General features: G+C 54.2%; 1 protein-coding gene across 3 annotated transcripts in view; it reads right to left on the reverse strand.

Annotated features, from left to right (window-relative positions):
- PRRX2 (paired related homeobox 2) overlaps positions 1-22,812 on the reverse strand; it is a 47,121-nt gene that overhangs the window by 483 nt on the left and 23,826 nt on the right. The window contains exons 1-3 of one of the 3 annotated variants that reach the window (XM_055324838.1): positions 9,409-10,607; positions 2,007-2,194; positions 1,108-1,286 (exon numbers count right to left, since the gene is read on the reverse strand). In XM_055324838.1, coding sequence (XP_055180813.1) covers positions 1,108-1,286; positions 2,007-2,194; positions 9,409-9,553 — 512 coding nt within the window. In that variant the 5' untranslated portion in view covers positions 9,554-10,607. Of the gene's footprint in view, positions 1-1,107; positions 1,287-2,006; positions 2,195-4,871; positions 6,066-9,408; positions 10,608-22,812 lie in introns of those variants that run through there. The other 2 variants (XM_055324835.1, XM_055324827.1) reach the window with 2 other exon arrangements.

Raw genomic sequence — 22,812 nt, forward strand, 5'->3', positions numbered from 1 at the left:
AGGTAAAAGGACATGCAGCTGCAGCTGGCATGCTGCCCAAAGCTGACTACTTCTGGCTGCCAGCCCTGGGCCCTGGCCTCTGGTCCCCCTGCCTCCCCACCTCAGTTTACTTTCCTGGGAAGCCCTCCCCCCAGGGGCAGGACATAACTTGGGAGCTGTAGGATTTGGGTTAGAGTCAGAAACACCCACAGATGGCACTGGGCCACAGGACAGCCCCTGCGGGTTTGTAGGCCTCCCTCCCTGGATCAGGAGCCTCCTGAGGGCAGAGCCTGGGTCGTGTTCACCCCCAGTCTTGCGCTGGGCCCTGTGCACAGCGGGGTGGAGATGGTGTGAACATGTACTTGTACAGAGGATGCTTCTCAGTAGTGCTCTTGCTCCAGGTAAGGATGGGGCAGGAGAGCTGGCCACCACAGGCAGCATGAGGACTCTGACCCCACAGGCCCACCTGCTGGATCTTGCCTCCCACAAGACCAGGGCTCCAGCAGAGTGCCTCACACAGATAAGGGACTGGTGGTGCCCCCTGGAGTTGTGGGTACAGAAACAGAACTCCCTAGCACCTCTTCCCTCTTCCTGCCCTGCCACCTTTATCCAGCTTTGACTATGGCAAAACTGCCCTGACTTTGGCTCTGGACCCCAGCCATGCCCTCTGAGATGGGGAGGCCATTCCCTCAGCTCTCCTGGCTGAGGAGGCCTGCACAGGGTGCTGGGGCTCTGTGCCAGCCCAGAAATCTTCCTCCTGGTTTCTAGTGTCCTCAAGGTGACATGAGTTCTTTGCTTCCCCTCCAGACAGGCTTTATCTTCTTGCCCCTACACATTCACATGCACAATCATGCACATGCATATTCATGCACACATAAGCACGTGCATGCACACTCACAATCACATGCATATATTGCTATGAGAACACACTTGTGTGCACATGCTCATGCTCCTCCAATACACACACACGCATACACTCATGAGCACACACGCACCGGCTACACACTGCTCGGTAGGCCCTGGCTTCAGGGGTGCCTGGGCACCACTCACAACTCCCTCCAGAGCCTCCAAGAAGTCTGGACCCTGAGTGGCCCCAGGCCTCCCTGCTGGAAGGGGCTCCACTCTCACCTGTAGGGGGACGAGGTGGTCCAGGACAGGTAATCTGGACTCAGGGCTGTGGGCCGGGGAGCCACAGGCTGTTCGATGGCGGCCTCCTGGCTGTAGGACTTGAGCAGCGTGGCGGAGCGGTTGGCCAGCATGGCCCTCTCATTTCGGCGGAACTTGGCCCTGCGGTTCTGAAACCAGACCTGGGGGCGGGGGAGGCGTGTTGGACGGGGTGCAGCAGGCTGCAGAGGGGACCCACACCCTGGTGGATGTGGGATGTGCCCCCTGCGCCACCAGCTCTGGACTGCCAGCTTCACCTCGGCCGGGGGTTTCCTTATCTGTAAAAGGGGGATGATCCTGCTGGGGGGTGAGCACACCTCAGAGACCGGGGAGGAAGGAATGAGAAGGCAGGCGAGCACTTCACCTACAAAGCACTGGCTCAGGGCCGGGGCAGAGCAGCATTTAACACTTTAATGTGACTCTGATTTATCAAAACCCTTCGCCAGGCACTGTGCTAAGCACTTGACAAATATGTTAACTCCTCTCATTCTCAGAAGGACTCTATAAAATAGGCCCACGTGATCCCCACTTGACAGGGAGGATACTTTCACCACAGAGAGGTTGAGGGACCCGCTCAAGGCACACAGCTGGTGAGGGGCCGGCCTTGGATTTGAACCTCAGTCCTATGGGGCTCAGATACTCCTGCTCTTAAATGCCTCCCCCCACCCCCCAGCAGCTCCGTTGCCCCAAGTGATAGGTGGCGGTGTGCTCCCACGGGGTGGGGTGGGAGTGGAGTGGGGTGGGTGGGGGTGCGATGGGATGGGGGTTTGATGGGGTGGGATGGGGTGGGGTGGGGTGGGGGATGGGATGGGGTGGGTGGGGTGGGTGGGGTGGGTGGGGTGCCCCCAGTGCGCAGCGCTCACCTGCACGCGCGCCTCGCTGAGGTTGACACGCCGGGCCAGCTCCTCGCGCACGAAGGCGTCGGGGTAGTGCGTGCGCTCGAACACGCGCTCCAGCGCCTGCAGCTGGCTGCTGTTGAACGTGGTGCGGTTCCGCCGCTGCTTCTTCTTCCGCTTGGCGGCGCTGCCGCGCCCTGGGCTGGGGCACTCACCTGCGGGGCGGAGTGGGGGGGACGGGAGGGTCAGCAGGTTGGTTGGCCGCAGGCGAGGCCCCTGCCCTGAGCCCCAGGGTGCGGAGGTGCCAGCGCCCACCGGCACTAGCCGGGCAGTTTGCCCTGAGCGCTCTCTGTGCGTCTCCCCCTCTGCAGATGGATGGTGCGGCTCCCGGAGCAGGAGCAGATCCCTGGAATCCACTCCTTTCATCCCTTCATTCATCCCTTCCTGCCCTCCTTCAACACTTATTTTTTTAAAGATTTTATTTATTTATTTATTTATTTATTTATTTATTTATTTATATTATATTTATTTATTTATTTATTTATTTATTCAAGAGAGACACAGAGAGAGGCAGAGACACAGGCAGAGGGAGAAGCAGGCCCTATGCAGGGAGCCTGATGCGGGACTCGATCCTAGGACCCCAGGATCATGCTCTGAGCCCAAGGCAGGCACTCAACCACTGAGCCACCCAGGCGTCCCAAAGATTTTATTTATTTATTCATGAGAGACACTGAGAGAGAGGCAGAGACACAGACAGAGGAGAGCAGGCTCCCCATGAGGAACCCCATGCGAGACTAGATCCCATAACCGGGAATTGGCCTGAGCCGAAGGCAGATGCTTAACCACTGAGCCACCCAGGTGTCCCCCTTCAATACCTATTAACTGAGCAGTTACTATGTGGCAGGCACAGTGCCCACAAGGAATGTAATAATGAACAAAAACCGTCGGACCTCTAACCTGAAGCCAGGACACAAGTTCCCCCCTGCCAGGAGGGACAACTGACCAGGTCAGGGAGGTCCAGGAGGCACTTGAGTGTCCTCAGCACCTGGCCTGGGCTCTGGGCATGGTAAGCCCTCTGTGGATATTTGTTGTGCAATTAACATAACACATCACAAAGAGCAGTAGGAGTCAGTTGCACTGGGCCACGGCTCACAGACTCCTTAGCACCTGTGATCATTGCTCACGGCAATCCTATATAGACAGGGGGTGCCATGCTCATCACCCCCAACTTACAGAGGGACAAGGGAGAGGGATTCAGGGAGGCCAAGGCCTCTGGCAAAAGTTCAAGCACCCAGTGGTAGAGAAGGGATTTGAACCATCAGCTTGGCACCAGAATCTTGGTCTTGTTCACCAAACTTGCCAGCTGCTGAGAGCACAAGGCAGAAAGACATGTTAGAGCACCCTGAGCACCCAGTATGGGCCAGGGGCTGTGCTGGGTACTGGGGAGAGATGGAGCAGATTGAGGGAGGCTGGCCCCAGGATAAGACACTCAGTGGCTTACGACAAAGGTCACACCAGGGTGGCCAGGGTGCGGAAGGATACTCGGCTCTGGTGAGCGAGGGGGAGATGACCAGGGGAGGCTCCTCAGACAGGTGGTGCTTTGAACTGGATCTTGAAGGAGGTACAAGAACTTTCCAATCAGATCAGAGAGAGGGAGGGAGGAGGGCACTTGAGTCAAGGCACAAGAGGTGGAAATGACCAGGGGGTGAGTCCCAGCGGAGGAGCTGACCACGGGTCCATGCTGGCCTCTGGTGCAGAGTCAGCAACTCAGGTAAGGATGCCCAGCATAACCCTGGGGAAGGCCTGGGGTCAGCAAATATTACCTTTTAGACCCGTCCTCTCCCTGGAGGGACAGGTCCGGAGAGCTTACAGACACTATTGCCACATTTCAAATTTATTGAGGGGCAGAACTTGACTCTTTGTCCCCAAGGGCCCAGGTCATTGCCCACTCCTCCAGGGGGCCCTCCTGACCACCTGGGCCTCCTGACCCACCTGGGTCCACGTGGGATCCCCTCCTGCACTCACCCAGCACACATGCAACACCGCCACGTTCAGCACTTCCTTATGTATCTGATTTTATTAAAAATGTATGTTTTAATAACTAAGTAATGTCACTGCTTGTCACAGTAATAGATTCATATACCAGAGAAGGGTAAAAAGTAAAACAAAATACTCCCCTCTCCCCAGCTCCACTCCCCATGCTTTACAAGATTACAAATGCACATTTTAAAAAATTTACAAGCATGAGATCATGCTGAACACATTGGTGCTTCAACTTGCCTATTTTCGCTTGATAATATTCCAGATACCATTCCATCTCAGCACAACAAACGTAACCTTCTTTATTTGGATTGTTCCCCACACTCTCTTTTCTGTCGTGTTCCCTCCCTCCACCTGGAGGAATTGATTTTTTTAAGGATTTTATTTATTTATTCATGAGAGACACACAAAGAGAGGCAGAGACACAGGCAGAGGGAGAAGCAGGCTCCCTGTGGGGAGCCCAAAGGGGGACTCAATTCCAGGACCCCGGGATCACCCCCTGAGCTGAAGGCAGGCGCTAAACCACTGCGCCAGCCAGGGATCCCAGGAACTGATCTTTTAAAGCAATTCTCGCTTTATCCTCCCAGCCAGCATAGATTTTTTGCAAATATAATAAAATACATATATTTTCTCCCCCTCATCTATCAGAAAGGAGCATACCATGTACTGCTCCGCACATCATCTTTTCCTACTTAGCAGCAGAACCCAGGGATCCTTCCATCCCATGCATAGAAATCATTCACCCTCCTTTCTATAGCGAGTGGTTTATATGCCAGCCATGTATGGGAAGGTCTGTTTTGCTTAGTTAGGACAACAGAACATATTGTCAAGCTTTTGGGATTTAGTCCATACCTTGTATTTTTGCTTTCCCAGTTATACATTCCCAAAGCACTTGGCTGGGGGATCGCCCCGTGGTTTGTTCCACCGGAGTTCTATTGATGGGCACTCGCAACGTTTCCAATCCTTTGCAACTGAAAGGATGCCAGTGGAGAACCTCATGCAAACATGATTTTCTATTTTTGCCAGTGCATATTTGGGACAGATTCATAAAAGCGGGATTGCTGGGCCAGTGAGAAAAATACTAGAAGTGGCCAGAATCTGCACCCCGCCCCCAGGCTTCCCACCAGTGGTGTTTCGCCTGGTTTGGACAGCAGAACATATTGTCAGCCTTTTGAAGTTGAGTCCATACCTTGCATTTTTGCTTCTCCAGCAACACATTCCCTTAACACATCCAATGTTCTTTGCACAATGCTGGGCATTTGCTTTGCTAAGCCTCTAGAACATTCCAGGCCCAGCGGTGGATACTCCTCAATCCCTGCTTTTAAATAAGGTCCCACATTAGCAGGGTTAATTGACCCTTGAGCAACCAACTGATTCAGTTTGAGGCGGAAACGTTCCAGGAGACTGGTAAATAGTGATCATGGGAGCAGATGGGGGGTCTCATCAGGCAGGACTCAGGGCGGTGCCTGGGAAAAGATGACTTTACATCTGAGTTTGACCCAGGAGTTCTCAACTGGGGGCAATCTGCCTCCAGGGGACACCTGACAGTGTCTGGAGACATTTTTGATGGTCAGGACCCTGGGGCTGGAGGTGCTATGGGGATTGAAAGGGTAGAGGCCGGTCAGCCCTTCAGGACAATGACAGGCCCCCACGCCGAAGAATCATCTGGTTCACGATGCTCGGAGCTCTGGGCTAGCAGGATGCTCAAGAAATGTTGCAAACACAGAATGGGGTGTGGGGGCAGTGGCAGGGAATGCGAGTGGCCCCAAGGGAGGCGCCTCGTCCCCTGGCTGGGCTCCAGCCTTCTCTCCTCACCCCTTTCCTCCAAGAAAAGGCGAAGATGGATGAGAATGTCTGGTGCCTGCGAATGTCTCCCTGCCCCGCATCCCTGTCCCCTGGAGGGAGAAGAAGGCTAAACCAAAACAACAAGGGCCCATGAGCTGAAAACCGGGTGGTGGTCAATAGCCCAAAAGCAGGACGGAAGTTTCTGGAACACTAGCCATCCCAGAGACGATTTCCGTCCCCCTCCAGGCAATGCTGTTTGGGCACGCACCCAATGCGGGAGGCATTTCAGCCAAAAAAGGAGACTTTTTCGAGAAGTTTCTGAGCAATTCAAAACTGAGGGTGTTTAAATGAAAACCATTTCAGAGCCTTCGCCCCGCCAAGTGGGCGCCGGAAGAAACAACCCAGCTCTCTCTGCCAGTTAAACTGTGTGACTTGGAGCCGAAATCTTCATGCAAAGGCGTTTATCACCGGGGCCCCCCCAACAAGCCCAGGCCTCCCCCACAAACACCAGCTAGGCTCCCCGCAGGTCTGGGGTCCGCTCTCTCCGGGGTCACATCAGGGCAGCTCTGATGCGGGATGCTCAGCAAACACTGATTTGGCAGGCCCACGAGCGGTGCCAGGTGCCACACATGCTTCCACCCACTGGATCTCTGCTCCCACCATATGAGGTGTTACCCCACTTCACACGTCGGGAAACTGAGGCTGAGCTTGTACCTCTGGGTGGGAATTCTTGTTTGTCAGAAGGCTCAGCCAGCTCAGGCTGTGGGGGTCTCCTCCCTCACCCAACCTGCTCCTGGGGGAGGTGAGACAGTCCTGGCTCTAGGAGGCCTCCAGCCTCACAGCACCTCCCTGATGCAGAAATGCCCCTGGGCCCCCATCCTCAGCACCTCTTTGTTCCAAAGGAAGACCTCCCCTCTGGGAGCTGGGAGGGACAGCAGCTTACCCAAAGTCACACTCATGCCCAAAGAGCAGAGTTTGACTCAGTGCCAAGAGCATAGTAATTGCACAATAAATGGTCACTGCCCTTAGCATCGGTGCTTATGTGCAAATGGCTTCATGGCCGAGGTCAAGGGTCTTTCTCCAAGGGCCCTTGGGTCCCCTGGCCCCAGCCCCGACGTGGAAAGGCAAATCCAAAGTCTCTGCTTCAGGCAGAGGCTGAGATGCAGGCGAGGCTGAGGACAGCTGGAGCAGCGTCCTCACAGTGACCCAGGACTCGAACCCACGGGCTGGCCTCTGCTTCCTGGCGGATGTGCTGGCCATTTGTGACCTGAAGTTCCTGCGTCACCTCCTGAGAAATGTATCCTGGTGGGCGTGTGTGTCCCCCTGGGGGCTCTGGGCTGGGACTTGAAAGCATTTGGAAAAGAAATAAATACTCACTAAGCCTCCGGCCAGAGATTGCTGGGGCTCCACTCTTTCCAAGTCAGGCTGTGCCCCAAATTTCCTTTTGTTCAGGAAAGAGTCCTGCCTTTCTCCTGGGGTTCAAAATAAAGCCTGAAACCGCCTGCATTTTCACAGGCTGCTCAGGTGCGTGGTGAGGGGCTGGATGGGGCCCGGTCTGCCGTCCTCTCTCCCTTCAAACCAAATTACTTGGTCCCCGATTACATTACAATACAAAAAAATGACTTGTGCACAGTTTTCTGCCATTAAATTATTTCACACATACCATTTATTTGGCTGACTGCAAGCCAAAGACGTTTAAAAACCCTGCTCTCGGCCAAATGATCAAGTGTTCCTGGCTCCTCTCCCCTGCACCCATGGTTTTTCTTATTCCATGTGATTTAAGGGTCTAAATAGTCTGGAGGGAATTAACTGCAAATTCTTCCTAAGACAAATAAACCCGGCCTCTTCATTTCTGCCTTTCTCAAGCCGTTGAGAGACACTCTCTGTTTGTTTTTGCTTCAAATAGTCAGTTTGCGCCTGACCCCAGGGCCGCGGCGAGCTCCAACCCAAATAAATAACTTTTATTAATTAGCATCTATTCTGACCAAATAATCAGCCCCCTCTCCCCCCTCCAACGTGATCTCTGCCAACACGTTCACAAAAATAAACAACGGGTCCCCGGGACCTTGATGTGGATTTAACAAATTAACACCGGGCCTTGGTCAAAGGAGCTCCAAGCTGCAGAAATATTTACAGCCAGGAAAGTCTGAGGAAGGAAGTGGAGGTGGAGGGCCCAGAGGGGCCTGCAAAGGCTTCAGCGCCCACCCCCAGGTCTTCTGGAAGAGACGAGGGTTCCTTTGAAGGACCCCTGGTTCTCCTGTGTCTCGGGCTCAGGCAGGAATTCTGGAAACCGTCCTCGGGCTGCCACTGAGTGCCACCCGGAGGGACCTGAGGGTATTAGCTCTCACCTCTTGGGGTGAGAAGAGAGAGGCAGTACTGTCCAGTGGTTAAGAGGCCCCCCCCCCCAATCACCAGCAGAGTGGCTGAGGGCAAGCCTTTGAACAGCTCCCAGCCTCCAGAATCTCACTGAAAAACGAGAATAACAGAGGCTACCTCATTAACCTACACAGGGGCTCTTAGCCTGATGTTACAGATAAGGAAACTGAGGCTCACAGGGTTAAGCAGCATGTCAAAGCTGTATGACTGGTAAAGGCCGGGGCTAGGATTTGAACCTGCGGATGGGCAAGGAGCCCAAGCTTGTAACCATCTGGGCACAGGGCACCTGGTCCTAGGAGGGCCTGCATCCCCCGACCTCCGTTCCTTCTTCAGGGAGGTTCTGAGGGTCTCTCTGTGGACTTAGGGTGAATGGGACCACCAGGAGGAGGGAGGCCGAAGGCCACAGAGGTGTTTCTGGAGCTGTGTGGGGTGCATGCTGGAGGCAAAAGCGTGCAGCCTGCCCAGCCTGTGAGACCTACCAGGGCAGGGCCAGGGTGAGGCATGGCACGGAGTCAGGCCAGCATTGGGAGGAAGAAAGGAAGGAATGACAGGAGGGAGGAGGAAGGAGAAGAAACATGGTCCCCAGAGCCTTCTGGAGAAGAGCTTCCCTAGGCAGCCAGCCGCACTCCAGCCAGGATCCCAAGCAAGGGGCATAAGAGCTGGTTTCATGTCCAATCAAGCTGGCCTTGGTCCCTGACACTGAGACCCAAAGGAGGGGCTCAGGTCCTCTAGTGAGATCACACAGGCAGGCTTCCCAGCATCACCTCCCTGGAGGTCCCCAGCAGCCTCGGAGGGGCAGGCAGGGCTGTCTCTGTCTGAGAGAGAGAAGACAGAGGGAAGCCCAGAGAGGATTCAGGACCTACCCAGGGTCACACAGCAAGGAAAGCCCATCCCCTAGCCCTTTCTTTTCTTGATACATCCCTGGTAACCAGTTGCCAGGGATAATGGAGAGAGGAGGTAGCCCCAGCCCCCACCCCCAGCCCCCAGCCCAGCCCTGGAACAAATCTGATGGTGAACACAACGGAAGGATGGAGGCTTTCTCTACAGGGCCTTTCTGGCTCTACCCCCTGGATGGGCCCGGAACTCAGGAGGGCTCAGGACTGCTGTCCCGAGTTTGTGGCCTCCTCGAGGTCGGTACTTGCACTGGACACGCACATCCCTCACAAGTGGACTTCTGTGCATACCATTCCTGGGCTTGCAACTCCTCCTCTCTCCCTCCCTGACTCACCTGCGTGTCTCAGTAGAATGCCACCTCCTCCAGGAAGCCACCCCAGAACCCCCGTCGTAGCTGTATCATACTGTAGAGTAAATGTGGGGTCATTTGTCCAACAGAGACTGGAACTTACTGGTTCTTTGGTCTCTCTGGAACCCATCCCGGGCCTGGCTTAAGGTAAACTCCTCACAGATATTTTCTGAGTGTTGAGTAAATGCATGAATGAACAACCTGGGCCTGTCGCACCCACACACCCCCAGGTCAGTGACTGGTGTGGTTACAAGGGGGCCTAAGCAGGCTTGGGCTGGCCCTAGAGTCTGGAGGAGGCTAAAGGAGGCTCCCACAGTTCCTTAGAAACTTCAGCAGAGCCATGCTGGGTCTCTCTGGATCTTTCCATGCACAAAGGCCATGGTGTGCTGCATACACTTCCATAGGATGACTGGACCCCCCAAGAAAACCCAGTGGAGGGGCCAGGCACTGGTGGGATCTGCTTTACCAGACAGAATGAGCTCCTACCCACCTCAGGGCCTTTGCTCAAGCTGTACCCTCTGCCTGGAGCACTGCACCACTTCTGTCTGACTCAGCCTTACCCAGGTTTTAGTCTGAGCCTAAATTCCCTGCCTTGAGAGACTTTCCCAGCACCCAGGCCAGGCCAGGCCAGGCCAGCTTTCCCTGTTACAGGCTCCTGGGCCCTCTCCCTTTCCCACACAGCTGTAATTAAGCCATTCTTCTGTTTTGGTTATCTACTCCGTGCTATTTCTTCCATTTAACTCAGCTCTTAGGAAAGCAGGGACTGGGTTTGCCTTGTCACCTTATTATCACCAGGACCAGGCAAGAAGTTTGGTTTCAAAAATATTTATGATTGAGTGGTTATATAAATGAAGGAATGCCTCATTCCAGAAAATAACGTGAAGTCCCGACTTCCAAAGCCAGTTTGCCTTCCCCTCCCAAAGGCCAGACTATGGTTACTTAGATGTGACACCCAAAGCATATGCAACTAAAAAGAGAAAGATCAATCAGACTTCACCTAAATTAAAACTTGAGTCAACACCAACACAAAAGTAAAAAGACAACCCACAGAATGGGAAAAATGGACACAAGTCATGTTTGGTAAGGGACTTGTATTTAGGAAATATTAAGAACTCTTAAAAGCAACAATAAAAAAACAAGTCATCCAATTAAAAATGAGCAAAGAGTTGGGGGTGCCTGGCTGGCTCTGCCACTTAAGTGTCTGCATCTTGATTTCGACTCAGGTCATGATCTCAAGGTGGTGGGAACGAGCCCCTTGTTGGGCTCCATGCTCATCACAGAGTCTGCTGGAGACCCTCTCCCTCCCCCTCCGCCCCTCCCCTCATGCATGCTCTCTCTCTCTAAAATAAGTAAAATAAGTCTTTTTTAAAAAAAATGAGCAAGGCATCTGAATAGACATTTCTCCAAAGAAAATATATCAATATGCCAACGGGCATTGGAAAGGTGCTCATCATTAGTCATCAGGGAAATGCAAATCGAAACCACAATGAGACAGCCCTTGACACCCAGCACCATGGCTAGAATCAAAAGACGGATAATAACAAGCGTGGGCAAGAATGTGGAGAAATCGGAACTCTCGTGCACCACTGGTGGGAATATAAGGTGGTGGTGCAGCCACTTTGGAAAAGATTCTGGAGGGTTTTCAAGATGTTAAATATGGTTACCATCGGCCGCAGCGATTCCACCCACAGGTACATACCCAAAAGAAGCGAGACACAGAGCCCCACAAAAACTTGGATACGAATGAATGTTACTCGTAATGGCCCAAACTTGGAAACACCCCAAATGTCCATCAACGGATAAATAGGTAAACAAAACGTAGTCTGTCCACACAAGGGAATGTTTTTTTGAGTGTAAAAAGGAATTAAGTGCTGACTCATCCTACGACATAGACAAACCCTTAAAAACATTACTTATGTTTAAAAATATCATGCTAAGTGAAAGAAGTCGGTGCCATCCATGAAAGGTCACATGATGCATGATTCCAATTTTAAGAAATGTCCAGGGGTGCCTGGGTGGCTCAGTGGTGGAGGGTCTGCCTTTGGTTCAGGTAGTGATCTCAGGGTCCCGGGATCCAATCCTGCATCAGGCTCCCCTCGGGGAGCCTGCTTCTCCCTCTGCCTGTGTCTCTGCCTCTCTCTGTGTCTCTCATGAATCAATAAATAAAATCTTTAAAAAGAAAAGAAAAAAAAAGAAATATCCAGAACAGGTAAATCCATAGAGACAGTGGCTGTTCAGGCCTGGGGCTAGGGAAGGGTGGCATCGGGGAGGAAGGGTGATGATTAAGGCTGGCAGGGTTTTTTAAGGGGGGCTGCTGACGGAAATGCTCTAAAATTGTGGTGACGGTTGCACAACTGAATATGTTAAAAATCACTGACGTGTACACTTTAAATGGGGGAACTGTATGGTATGTGAATTTTATCTCAATAAATTGTTCTATAAAAAGAAGTAGTGGCAGACAGAGCCACTGGGATTGGCAGAGATGGCACGGAAAGGAGCCCCCCCCTGGATATGCGAGGGGCTCCGGGAGGGGCCTGAGAGTAGGGCACAGAGTAGGCTAAAGCCCAGATGATGGCTCAGCACGGCCAGTTCAGCCCCAGAGCCTCTCTGGGTCTCGGTCTTTGGGGAGTCCCTCAGTGAGGAAGCTGCTACCAGGCGGGGTTCTTGGGACAGAACGTCTCCACTGTGGGGGCTGCCATAGCAGGCCCCCCTGGGGAGGTCTGGTGATGGATACAGGGGAGGACAAAACTTCTCTGGCCCAGGAGCCTTTGAACAAAGGGGGTCATTGGGCCAAGGCGGGAGCAGAGACAGGATATCTGTGTCCTATTCTCAGGCCCAGAAAAGGGCCAGGAGGTCAAGGCCAGCTATAGCTGACCACCTCAAAGTCTCTGGATTTCCCGAGCCTCCCCTCGGGCCTCCCAGGCCTCTGGGCTCTGGGGCCTGGCCGCCTCTGGCTACAGCAGCCCGAGAGCCACAGGTTCAAACTTCCAGGCTCCTCTGGCCACATCTGTGGTTGGCCCAGCCTTCTCCCCTCCTCAGACCCCGAAACCACCTCCAGAGAGTTGGGGGCACCTGGCTGAAGTGGGGGCTCAGGGAGGAGATGGGGATCAGGAAGTCACTCAGGAGGAAGAAGAGCAGCCCTCTGCTCAAAAACTGGTCTAAGAGGAGGTTAGCGTCTGTCCGTCTGGTTTTAATCTAAGGCTGGTGGCCAAATGCCAAATTTATTGTAAGACCTACATTTTAATAAGGGGTTGGTATTTGGAGGAAAGCTGCCCTCGTTAACCATTTCCAGACTGGAGTGAGGTTGCTGCTCAGGGGCCAGTGTGGGGTCTCACCTCCCAGCAAGGCGCCTGCGAGCCTCTCAGGCCTCTCAAGGCCTGGAGCCAGCACCTGCTGGGAGTCCGAGAGCGCGGCTGGCCAGGGAGAGACATGTTCCGATTTCCCGCAGCTTGGTTCTGAAGCAAACCCGCAAACAGCTCTGGGGCTCAAGCCTGTGACTCTTGTCTTCTCAAGGACTCAGACCTGAAGGGACCTTACAGACCATCTGTCAAAGCCCTTTCTTTTTGCAGATGGGAAAACTGAGGCAAAGAGGGGACACAGTGGCTGGCCCAAGGGCTCCCAGCAAGGAGGGGGGGATCCCAAGTTCTGCCCACTGTGGTCCCACCCTTGAGGATTTGCCTCCTCTCTGCTCCCTCCATCCCTAGGTCCCTGGAGGGGGTGAAGGATGGGGGAGGACCCACAGCAGCTGACCTTTGACAGAGCAACTGGGCATGCTTGGGAGCAGAGGGGGACAGGCAAGCAGCAGCCCACCCAGAGAGCAAATGACTGCTTCCCCCTGCCCCTCCTGCATCTGAGACTGGGGAAAACCCCCTCCCCCTTCCTCTTGGGCCCTCACTTTCCCCATCTGTGCAATGGGGAGACCACAGTTACAATCCCCCCCAATTCAGGGTGACACAGAGAGGACCAAACAGTCTAGGGCTTTCCTGAGTACATGCTAAACACGGTGGGGCTCCTCACAGACAACCGGGTTCTCCCCACTATTATTCTTTCCCAAACGAAACCCAGGTCCTGGCTCACTGGTCCTTCCCCTCTTTCGCGCGCGAACCCCTTAAGGAATCTGAGGAATTCTATGGGTCCCGGCCCCAGAAAAACACAGGTGCACACACAGTTTTGCCTGGAACTTTGGGTGATTCATAGACTCTCTGAATCCCGTCCCTCACCCTGTAATGTCAGCCTGATGGAAAGTCACATTTCTTCTGCCCCAGGAGAGCCTGCCGCTCTGCCCCCGTTCCACCTTGGGGTCCCCACCGGCCTCCCTCCGGACAGCGGACAGCGAGCAGAGCAGCCAAGAGCAAGGCCAGGCCCAGCAGCCCCTCCTCGGAGGCTGGCTGTGTGACCTGCTGCGCTCCCACAGAGGCTGACCTTTAAAGCATCGCTGGAGGGTTTTTACGACCCGTTTGAGTTCCAGGCACGCTGGAAAATGTGTTTGAGGCTCCGAGGAGCTCTAAGGGCCGTCCTGAGTGTTCCCGCCACAGCTGGGCCTGTGGGTGAGGACAGAGGACTCCTTCCTCACTCCTCCCCCCTTTATTTCCCTGTTTGGCTCCCATTTACTAAACTTTATGACAAGCCTGGCACTGGGGTATAGAGTCCTGCCTTTTGAAATGCGGAAGGCACTGTCTGTAGCCTTACCCAGTGGGGGACAGTACGGTTCTGAGAGGCGAAGCAACCGACCCAGGTCACACAGCCAGACTGCGATGAAGCAGTGATTTATGCCCAGTCCTGTCTGTCCCCAAAGCCATTGCTCTCTGGAGGAAAGCAGCCCTTGTTAACCATTTCTAGACCACAGTGACATTGCTGCTAAGGCCCCACGTGGATTTTCTCTCTCACTGTGGAGCCCGAGAGCCTCTCAAGGGCAGCAGCCTGCAACTGCTGGGAGTCAGTGTGAGCACTGATGGCTGGGTGCAGAGATGCCCTGGATTTCTGCAGCCTGGTTGGCCTCTCTGCTCCTTGAGCAAATCTCATCCCTCTGCCCACACCTGCCCACCAGGCTCCCAGGTCCTGGTGCCCTCGAGGGCCTGGCGATCCCCTGCCATGTGTCGCAGGGTGGTGCCTGTCTGCATCCCAGCACCCACCAGCCTCCCCAGCAGCATGCACTCTCAGAACCTGGGCACAGAGCCATCTGGGACACGCCTAGCGTGTTCCTGGTCACACCCTCGAACAGCCAACCCTGACTCCAGAAAGGTCCCTGCTACGGTGAGCCATAATCTATAACCCTGGGGGTCCCCCAGTGGTCCGGGGTTCATGCTTTGAGGGCAGCACATGGGGACCCTTTTCCAGCAGGGCTGCTAACACTTGAAGACAGTTTTTCCAGCGCCTTTATGCTCGACTCTGGGAAACTCCCTGCCCCTCTCACCACCCCTGGGGTGACACCAGCTCGTCCTAATTTCTCAAAGGGGTGTCCATTGACCATTTGCTTCAGAACATCAGGGAAGCTTGTTAAAAAGGGACGTTCCTGGGGGCACCTGGGTGGCTCAGTCGGATAAACGTCTGCCTTTGGCTCAGGCCATGATCTCAGAGTCCTGGGATTGAGTCCCACATTGCATTGGGCCCCCTGCTCAGCGGGGAGTCTGCTTCTCCCTCAGCCCCTCCCCTACTCGTGCTCACTCTCTCTCTCAAATAAATAAATAAAATCTTTTTTTTTTTTTTTTTAAAAAGGACATTCCCATCGCATCCTGTGGGATTCCAATCCAGCAGGCCCCAGGCAAGCTGGGAATCTGCAGCAGACTTTCACCCACGAGTTTAGCAACTGTGAGCATCAGGAGAGCAAAGGGAAAAACATGGCTCGACATAAAAAATATCAAAAATACTGATTCACACTCTAGCTCTGCACCATCCCAGGCGGCTACCCGGCTATCCGCAGCCGTCTAAATTTGCATTGATTTGACTGGAATGACAATATAAATCCCGTTCCTCATTCACCCTGGCCACATTTCGAGGATTTGATAGCCACAGGTGGCCAGTAGCTCCCGCACCAGAGAGCATAGATAGAGAACATTCTCACCATTGCAGAAAGTTGTACCGGATGGAGCTGCTCTAGAATTCCAATTTTTCTTCTTTTTTAATGGAAAGGGAACAACCACAACAAAGATCAGCATTAAAGGACATTTGAGAGGAGAAAAATCATCCCTAAATCCCACCACGTCAGCATATCTAATTTTTTGTGGACTTTTTGGCCTATATCCACATGTACCCAGCCTGCACGTGAGCCCACTTACAGGGTGCATGAATATCACTTTCTTTTTTGGATGGGACATTGATGAAAAGGCCAGGATTAAGATCAGACATACCAGGCGACAGCATGTATGGTTTCACACGTTGTGCACTGCACAATGCCAAGGGCACCATCCCTATAGATTACAGTGTAGCTGGTGCCCCCTATAGTTATTCAGTGGACAACTCTTTAGACTCTATCTGCTTTCTAGAAATAGCTGCATTCAGGTTCCGGCTTCATGTTGCACCAGCTATGTGAGCTCTGTGGACAAGTGACTTCACCTCTGAGTCTAGTTTCCTCGCTATAAATGGAGACAGCAGTCCCTAAAGTGCTTACTTAGACAATACCTGGCACCTAGGAAGCGCACGAGTCGCTTTGCTATTATGTTGGCGACTATTACTACCTCATGATTTTTTTTTAAGATTTTACTTATTTTATTTGAGATATAGAGAGAATGAGAACACGCGTGGGGGGCAGAGAGAGAAGCAGGCTCCCCGCTGAGCAGGGAACCCCATGTGGGGCTTGATCCCAAGACCTTGGGATCATGACCCCAGCCGAAGGCAGATGCTTAACCGACTGAGCTATCCAGGCACCTGTCTACCTCATGATTTTATGGAGCAGATCCAGTGAGATAAGGTAAAGTGCCCTTTGCTGGGAGTGGCACCAATCAGGGCTGAGCACATTGTTGCTTGGTGCTCACTTAATCTCCACCCTCCTCCACAGGATCATTGTGAGCCTCATTTCACCTGGTGGGAATACCAAACCTGCTTAACTGGTCCTTCCCCTCTTGGACAGTATGGTTCTTTGCAATTTTTCTCTATTGTAAATGATGTGGAAATGTCTTGTTTCTTTGTCTTTCCACTGCATTTTCAAGCCCCACCTACTTCAGTAGAAGTTCTCACAACCACAACCTCATCTCTGCCAGGACCTTCCAGGCTCTTTCTTGACCCCAAGTCAACCAGAACAGGCTCCCCACACAAGTATAAAGGCTGATTCACCCGGGTCAATGGTTAAGAGCTGGACTCTGGAATTGGCCTGCCCGGGGTTCAAATCCCAGCTTCACAGTTGTGTGACCCTTTCTCTGTGAGTTTTCCAATCTCCCTCATAGAGCTAGCTGAGGATTAGATGAGCTACCATATATAAAATTCTTAAAACAGTGCCTGGGACCTGGTTAAATACTAAATCACGTTAACCACTAGTATATTTATTTGGAGTCAGATGGGTCTAGATTTGAGTTCCAAACTCACCATATATTGCCTGTGCAACCTTCCAGCAAGTTACTTAACCTCTCTGAACCTCATGTTTGTATCTGTGGAGTGAAGACTTTGACTATTGAGAGTATCTTGGGCAACTGTGTGCCTGGCACAGTAAAGTCTCACTCCTAAATAACTAGGACGCCTTATCCCCAGAGCCAGTGCGCGCGCACACACACACACACACACACACACACACAAAACAGAGGCTGCCCTGAAGCTGCCAGTGCCCCAGGAATCTGTCTGTCATGGATGCTTCCAGAGAAGTGCGGCTGGATCCAGGAGGAAGCCTTCCCAGTCACAGACTGAACTTGTCTCTTTATTCTCAGCACCCTGGCACATAGTAGGTGCTCAATAAATACTGAAAGAAAAATATATGAATGGCTGAATGTATGTATGAATGAACGAACGGGATTTGGGTCCCAGGGGAGGTGATCCCAATTCTGTGCCCGCCCAAATATGTGAAGACTTTTTTGCACTATAGATTGGGATAAAGTGTCAGAAGCTCTCCCACTTTCCTGACCCTCCTATCTATAGAAACTAATATATTTATTGTTTCTCTAAATTTAAGGGCTAGAGCATGATCCAGAGAAATGCCCCTCCCAAAGGGAAAGGCTTCAGCCTGGCTCTGCTGGTGCTCAAGGTCAAAGGAACAGGAGCATTCCTCTTCTTGTAGGGGAGCTGGGTAGTGGGGGGCTGGAGCCACTTCTCCCTGCCCTGAAAGGTGAGGGATGGCGGGACTGGACTGGAGGTACAGGCAGCTGGCTACCCCGATGCCCTCTCCAACTGGGTCCAGCATCCTCCCTTCCAAAAGTGAGGAACTGCCTTGTTCCTTGAGCCTCCAAATGCAAAGGAGATTTGATCCCAATCCCAAAGTTTGATCTCCACAGTCCAACAGCCTGGGATGGAATTTATCCCACCTCCTCTACTTTACAGCTCTATGACCTTGAGCTTGTCTCCTCTCTGGGCCTCGGTTTCCTTGAGAGCAATGTGATGTGTTCCAACAAGACGGCAGTGTTGCACAAGGGAGCGTCCACTGCAGCACTGCCCAACGGCCAGAGCTTTGGGCCTCTGGGCCAGAGCTTTGGGCCTCTGAGTCTCGCTTCCTCCATGCCATCCTGAGCTCCTGGAGGCAGTGCAGGGGTCCCCACCCCACAGGCACCTAATGGGGATTCACTTTCCAGTGTTGATTTTTCTGGGGCTGACACTCCCTTCTCCCACTCAGTATCCTGGCTCCCCACTTCCAGAACAAGGAAGGCTGCAAAGCCAAGAACATCCACTCTTTCCACATATCTTCAAAGGTTTTCTATGCAACACTCTTCCCACAAGTCCGGGAAGGACTGCAAACCAAGAGGACCACCCCAAACCCCATGGCCCTGGGTGAGGCTGCCTCTTCTGCAGCCAGACTGGGCTGGCTCACACAGCACCACCCTGTCCTGGCTCTCAATGGGGCCTCCATCTGGGGAGACCAAAATGCCCCCTTCCCACCCCAGCACCCCCATCTTCCCAATTTTCCCTCCTGGGAGTAGTCACTGTCAGGGCACTTTTGGGAGCCTGTAAGGTGAGAGCACTGCTGAGACCTGAGAGAGCTCAGGGCCTAGGTCCCCTGATCACCACACCATCAGAGAGGAGGCCCAGGGAGGGAAGGAGGCGTGGGGAAGAGCACAGCACCCAAGGCACCCCACGCTGCCCTGGAGGGGGATGGGGCAAGAGGCTGACACACAGCCAGGGCTGAAGACCACCTCGTGGTTGATGCTGATTTGGTGCCAAGCTGGGACAGGCCTCGGAGAAATCCCTGTATTGACCCCAGTGGGTTGAAAAAGCTCCCTTACGAATCTCTGCGTTTAAAGGCCGCCAACCCCTACATTTCCTTCGCCCCATTTCCTGCTCCCCTGCCCCCCTCTGGCATTTCTCAGTGTGGCCCAAAGTCCTCATCGTAGGGGAAGCTCTGACTCAGAACTTTAAAAATCTTACACACAAACTTAAGAAAACAAACTTTGGGGGGGAGGGAGGGAGGCGGGAAGAGTCCCCGGACCTAGGGGGGTGGGGCCGCGCGTTCCGAGAGGCCACCCTTCCCTCCCCGGGAGAAGGCCGGCAGGATGGGCGCACCCCACCCACCCGGGGAAGCCCGGCGTCCCGGGGGTCGCTCTCCTCGCGGGGTGGGGCCCGGGTGGCTCGTACGCGGCCGCGGGGCGCCCTGAAAGCCAGGGGGTGCCCGGCCCGGCGCGCCAGCCGCCGCCCGCCCCGCCCGGCCATGTGCGCGCCAGCCCGTGCGTGCGAGCGCGCCGCGCCGGTGGCGGCCAGAGCGGCGCCGCGGCACATCTGGTTCCAGGCGAGCCCCTGGCGCCTGCCTCGCCGCAGACCCGCGGCCCAGACACACAGACGTTAATAGATCGGCGCGCCCAGCCCCGCGCGGCCCGCGCCCGCCGCCAAGCCGCTCGGTGGGAGTGCGCCCCGGCCCCCGCGCGGAGGGGTGGGCGCGGGGCGCGCGGGGCCCCGGGCGCTGCGCCCGCCCTGTCCCCCTCCCCGCCGCCCCTCGGCCCTCCAGCCCCGACCCCCCCACCCCCGCCCCCCGGCCCAGCCTCCGCTAGGTCCCGGCTGGGAACCAGGACGGCCCTTCCCTATCCCGCGAAACCGGAGTTCGCGGAAGTCCACCCCCAGTTGGTGAGAGGCATGGCCCGCTGGCCCGGGGCGCACGGAGGGCACAGTGCTGGGCCGGGCGCGGCCAGGGCGCATCGCCGCCCAGGATGCCGCGAGGCGACGAGACGCTGCCACCGTCGCCCGCCCATTTCACAGCCGGGACACTGAGGCCGGAGCGGTCACTCGCCGCAGGTCGTCCGGAGACAAGGCAACTAACTGAGCTGGCGTTCAACCGGCCGTTGGATCCCGGCCCCCCAAGCAGATCCGCACGGGGTTTTGCCCCTTCCTCAACTCCTCCTGCAGGCAGCCGCTTGGATCCCAGGGTCTCTCCAAAGTCGGTGGCCACACAGGCCCTTACCTGGGACCTGGGGCGCCTCCCCCCTAGGGAACCTCTCCTCAGCTGTGCGCCCCAGAGCCGTGAGCTGAGGTCCTTTGACCCAAGCACCTGGAGGTGGTGAGGCTCCCGGGGGTACTCCCCCAATTTGGGTGGATCCTGACTCTTGGCAAGGTTCCAAAACGGCTCCTCTGTCAGAGTCACTCCCTGGATCAAACCCTGCACCAGAAGGGTGCATTTCGGGCCCACTCCCAGCTCTGGAGGGAACCGCTCTGTCTTGGAAGCTCCTTTTTTATTATTCCAGGGGTGTCTGACACGATGCATTTTGCCTTTGAAAGGAAGCTATGATCTTTCGGAACTGTCCAGATAGGATAGAGGGCCCTGGATGGCTCAGTGGTTGAGCGTCTGCCTTTGGCTCCGGTCCTGATCTGGGGGGGGGGGGGGGGCTGGGATTAAGTCCCCATCCAGCTCCCTGCAGGGAGCCTGCTTCTCCCTCTGTCTGTGTCTCTGCTTCTCTCTGTGTGTCTCTCATGAATAAATAAATAAAATTAAAAAAAAAAAAAGGAACTGTCCAGATACTAGATTAAAGGATCTCAATCTGAGTGGGCTAAAGGGATCAGTTAAGTGGTAGTGGGTTTCTCTCTGTCTTTATATATCCATCCATCCATCCATCCATCCATCCAACCCCTTTAGCCCCTAAGGGTAATCACGTGTGCTTGCAAATTGCAAGTAATTTGTTGGCTCCAGGTTAAATTTTAGCATTACCCCCCACACACACCTTGGAGGGGACTTTATAAGAAAATGGACCCACATCAAAGTACCACACTCGCCCTTAAACTAGAAGAAGAGCATTTTTTTTTCTGAGCTGCTTACAACATGCCTCTATTCTAGTCAGAACTTTCTCATTAATACCCTCTGAATTCACTTGGGGGGCTTGTTAACTTGGGCCATCAGAAATTCTGGGTTTTAGAACAAAACCACACTTTTAAAAAGTTCCCAGCCTGAAGGTAATAGGCTCTGTAATGGCCTTGGAGAATGTGCCCAGGCGTCGTCGGAAGCGCTCTGGTTTTACTTTCCAGCCAAGTCCTATGTTAAAATCGGGGCTGGTGGGGCCCGTTCCCCACCCCCTGCCGCCACCAAGAAGGTGGGGCTGGGAGCAGAGCAGCGCAGTGCAGAAAGGGGGGCTCCAGCAAACTGGGGGGCTCCTAACCCAGCTCCCAGCCCTTACTTCCCCCTCCCACGTGAGACACCCCCCACCCCACCCCACCCCCCCTCATTCCCTGGTAAGACATGCTGGGTGGGCCTGGGAGCTGGTCAGCTCCAGGTGTAAAAACCAAGCCCCACAAACAAACTGGCCAAGTAGAAAGCAAGTGACAGTTAACTTGCAGGGAAGCTGACTCTGCACAAAGCATCTACCATTTCTGCATCCAGTCTCTCAGCAAAGGCAGTTTCTCCTGGTACTAGAGCTGGTGGCCCTTTCCAGTCACAGAACTCCATCCCCTTCCAGCATCTTCCCTTCCAGCTGGTGGCCTCCCCTCCCTCCTCCTCAGCCAGAAACTGATGGAGGGGATGCTGATTGCAGGTGCCAGAGTCCAGCCTCCAGGGTGGGGGTTGGAAGTGGGAGTTCTGGAACTTCCAGGCCCTGGGACTTTGTGAGGCCCTGGCCCCAACCAAGCCCAGCCTCTGGTCCATGAGGTGTTGAGTTCCTCCCCAGGCTTCCGGGTGACACCCAAAGATTAACTGGTGGGAGCTGTGGCCCTGCCCCTAGACCTGTCTGTGAGGCCTAAAGCATGCCCCATTTCTTATGCATGCCGAGCCCCTTTCATCTGGAAGCTGCAGACAGGCAGAGGCTGGGGTGGGTGGCTGGAGAGCGGAGGGGCATTGAACTTCCCAAGCTAGAGGCCTGGCCCAGCTATGAGGACCGTGTGTAAACACCATACTAGTTGTCATGCTTCCGAAAGGGGCTCCCCCAGCTGCCCTCCCCTATGTGCCAGCTACTTTACACACATGACGTTGCAGAGTCCTCACACCTGCAACCCCAGAAAACAGACATATCATCATCAGCCCCTCATGCAGGTGAAGAAATACGATCTGAAAGGACTAATAAGTTCTCTAAGGCCACAGAGCCTATTCACGGGAGACTAGGGACTCACAGCCTGACACACCAGACGTCAGCACCCCAGCTCCTAACCACTGAACCATACTGCCTCCTGCTGGGATGGGGTCCGTGTTCCTGCTGAGTGTGGGTGAGTGTGTACACACCTCCTCCCCCTCCCCAGGCAGGAGCCCACATAGGTAGAGTCGAAAGGGGCTCTAGAGAGCACTCAGACCAGGGCTGCCTCATGGTGGGTGTCATCCCCCCACAACTTCTAAAGTCCAGCTAGTAGCTGCTTGGAACACTGCGTTAAAGGAGATTTTGAAGGGCCCTGGTTGATTAGCCTTGTTTGCTACGGGCTCAGGAAGAGGGTGTTCGGACATTGTCAATCCTGAGCCTGGTTCCAATGTCCTGGTTCTATAGATGCAGAAGATGGAGCCCAGAGAAGAGGCGTGACTTGCCCAAGGGTGCTGGGAGAGTTCTGAACAAAGCCAGAGAAGGGAACATATGTTCTGTTCCCCTCTCTGGGCTCTTTCAACCTCAAGAGCAGTGTTTGCAAGTGCCACCATCTAGCTGCCCATTGACCCCTGACACATTCATTCGGGAAGTTCCACATAGGTCACAGAAATACATTTGGAGGGAGATATGTTCAGTTCTGCCTCTTTAAGGAACTAAAGGAGCAGCAATCTGGCATTGCCAGGAAGCAACCCTCATCCAGGGCTTCAGTGGTGGCAAGAGAAATCATCCTACCTCCTTTGACATATATATATATATACAAGGGATAATATTCTGGCCC

This window comes from Nyctereutes procyonoides, unplaced genomic scaffold (assembly GCF_905146905.1).
Source record: "Nyctereutes procyonoides isolate TBG_1078 unplaced genomic scaffold, NYPRO_anot_genome, whole genome shotgun sequence".
In the NCBI taxonomy this organism is placed as follows: Eukaryota; Metazoa; Chordata; class Mammalia; order Carnivora; family Canidae; genus Nyctereutes; species Nyctereutes procyonoides.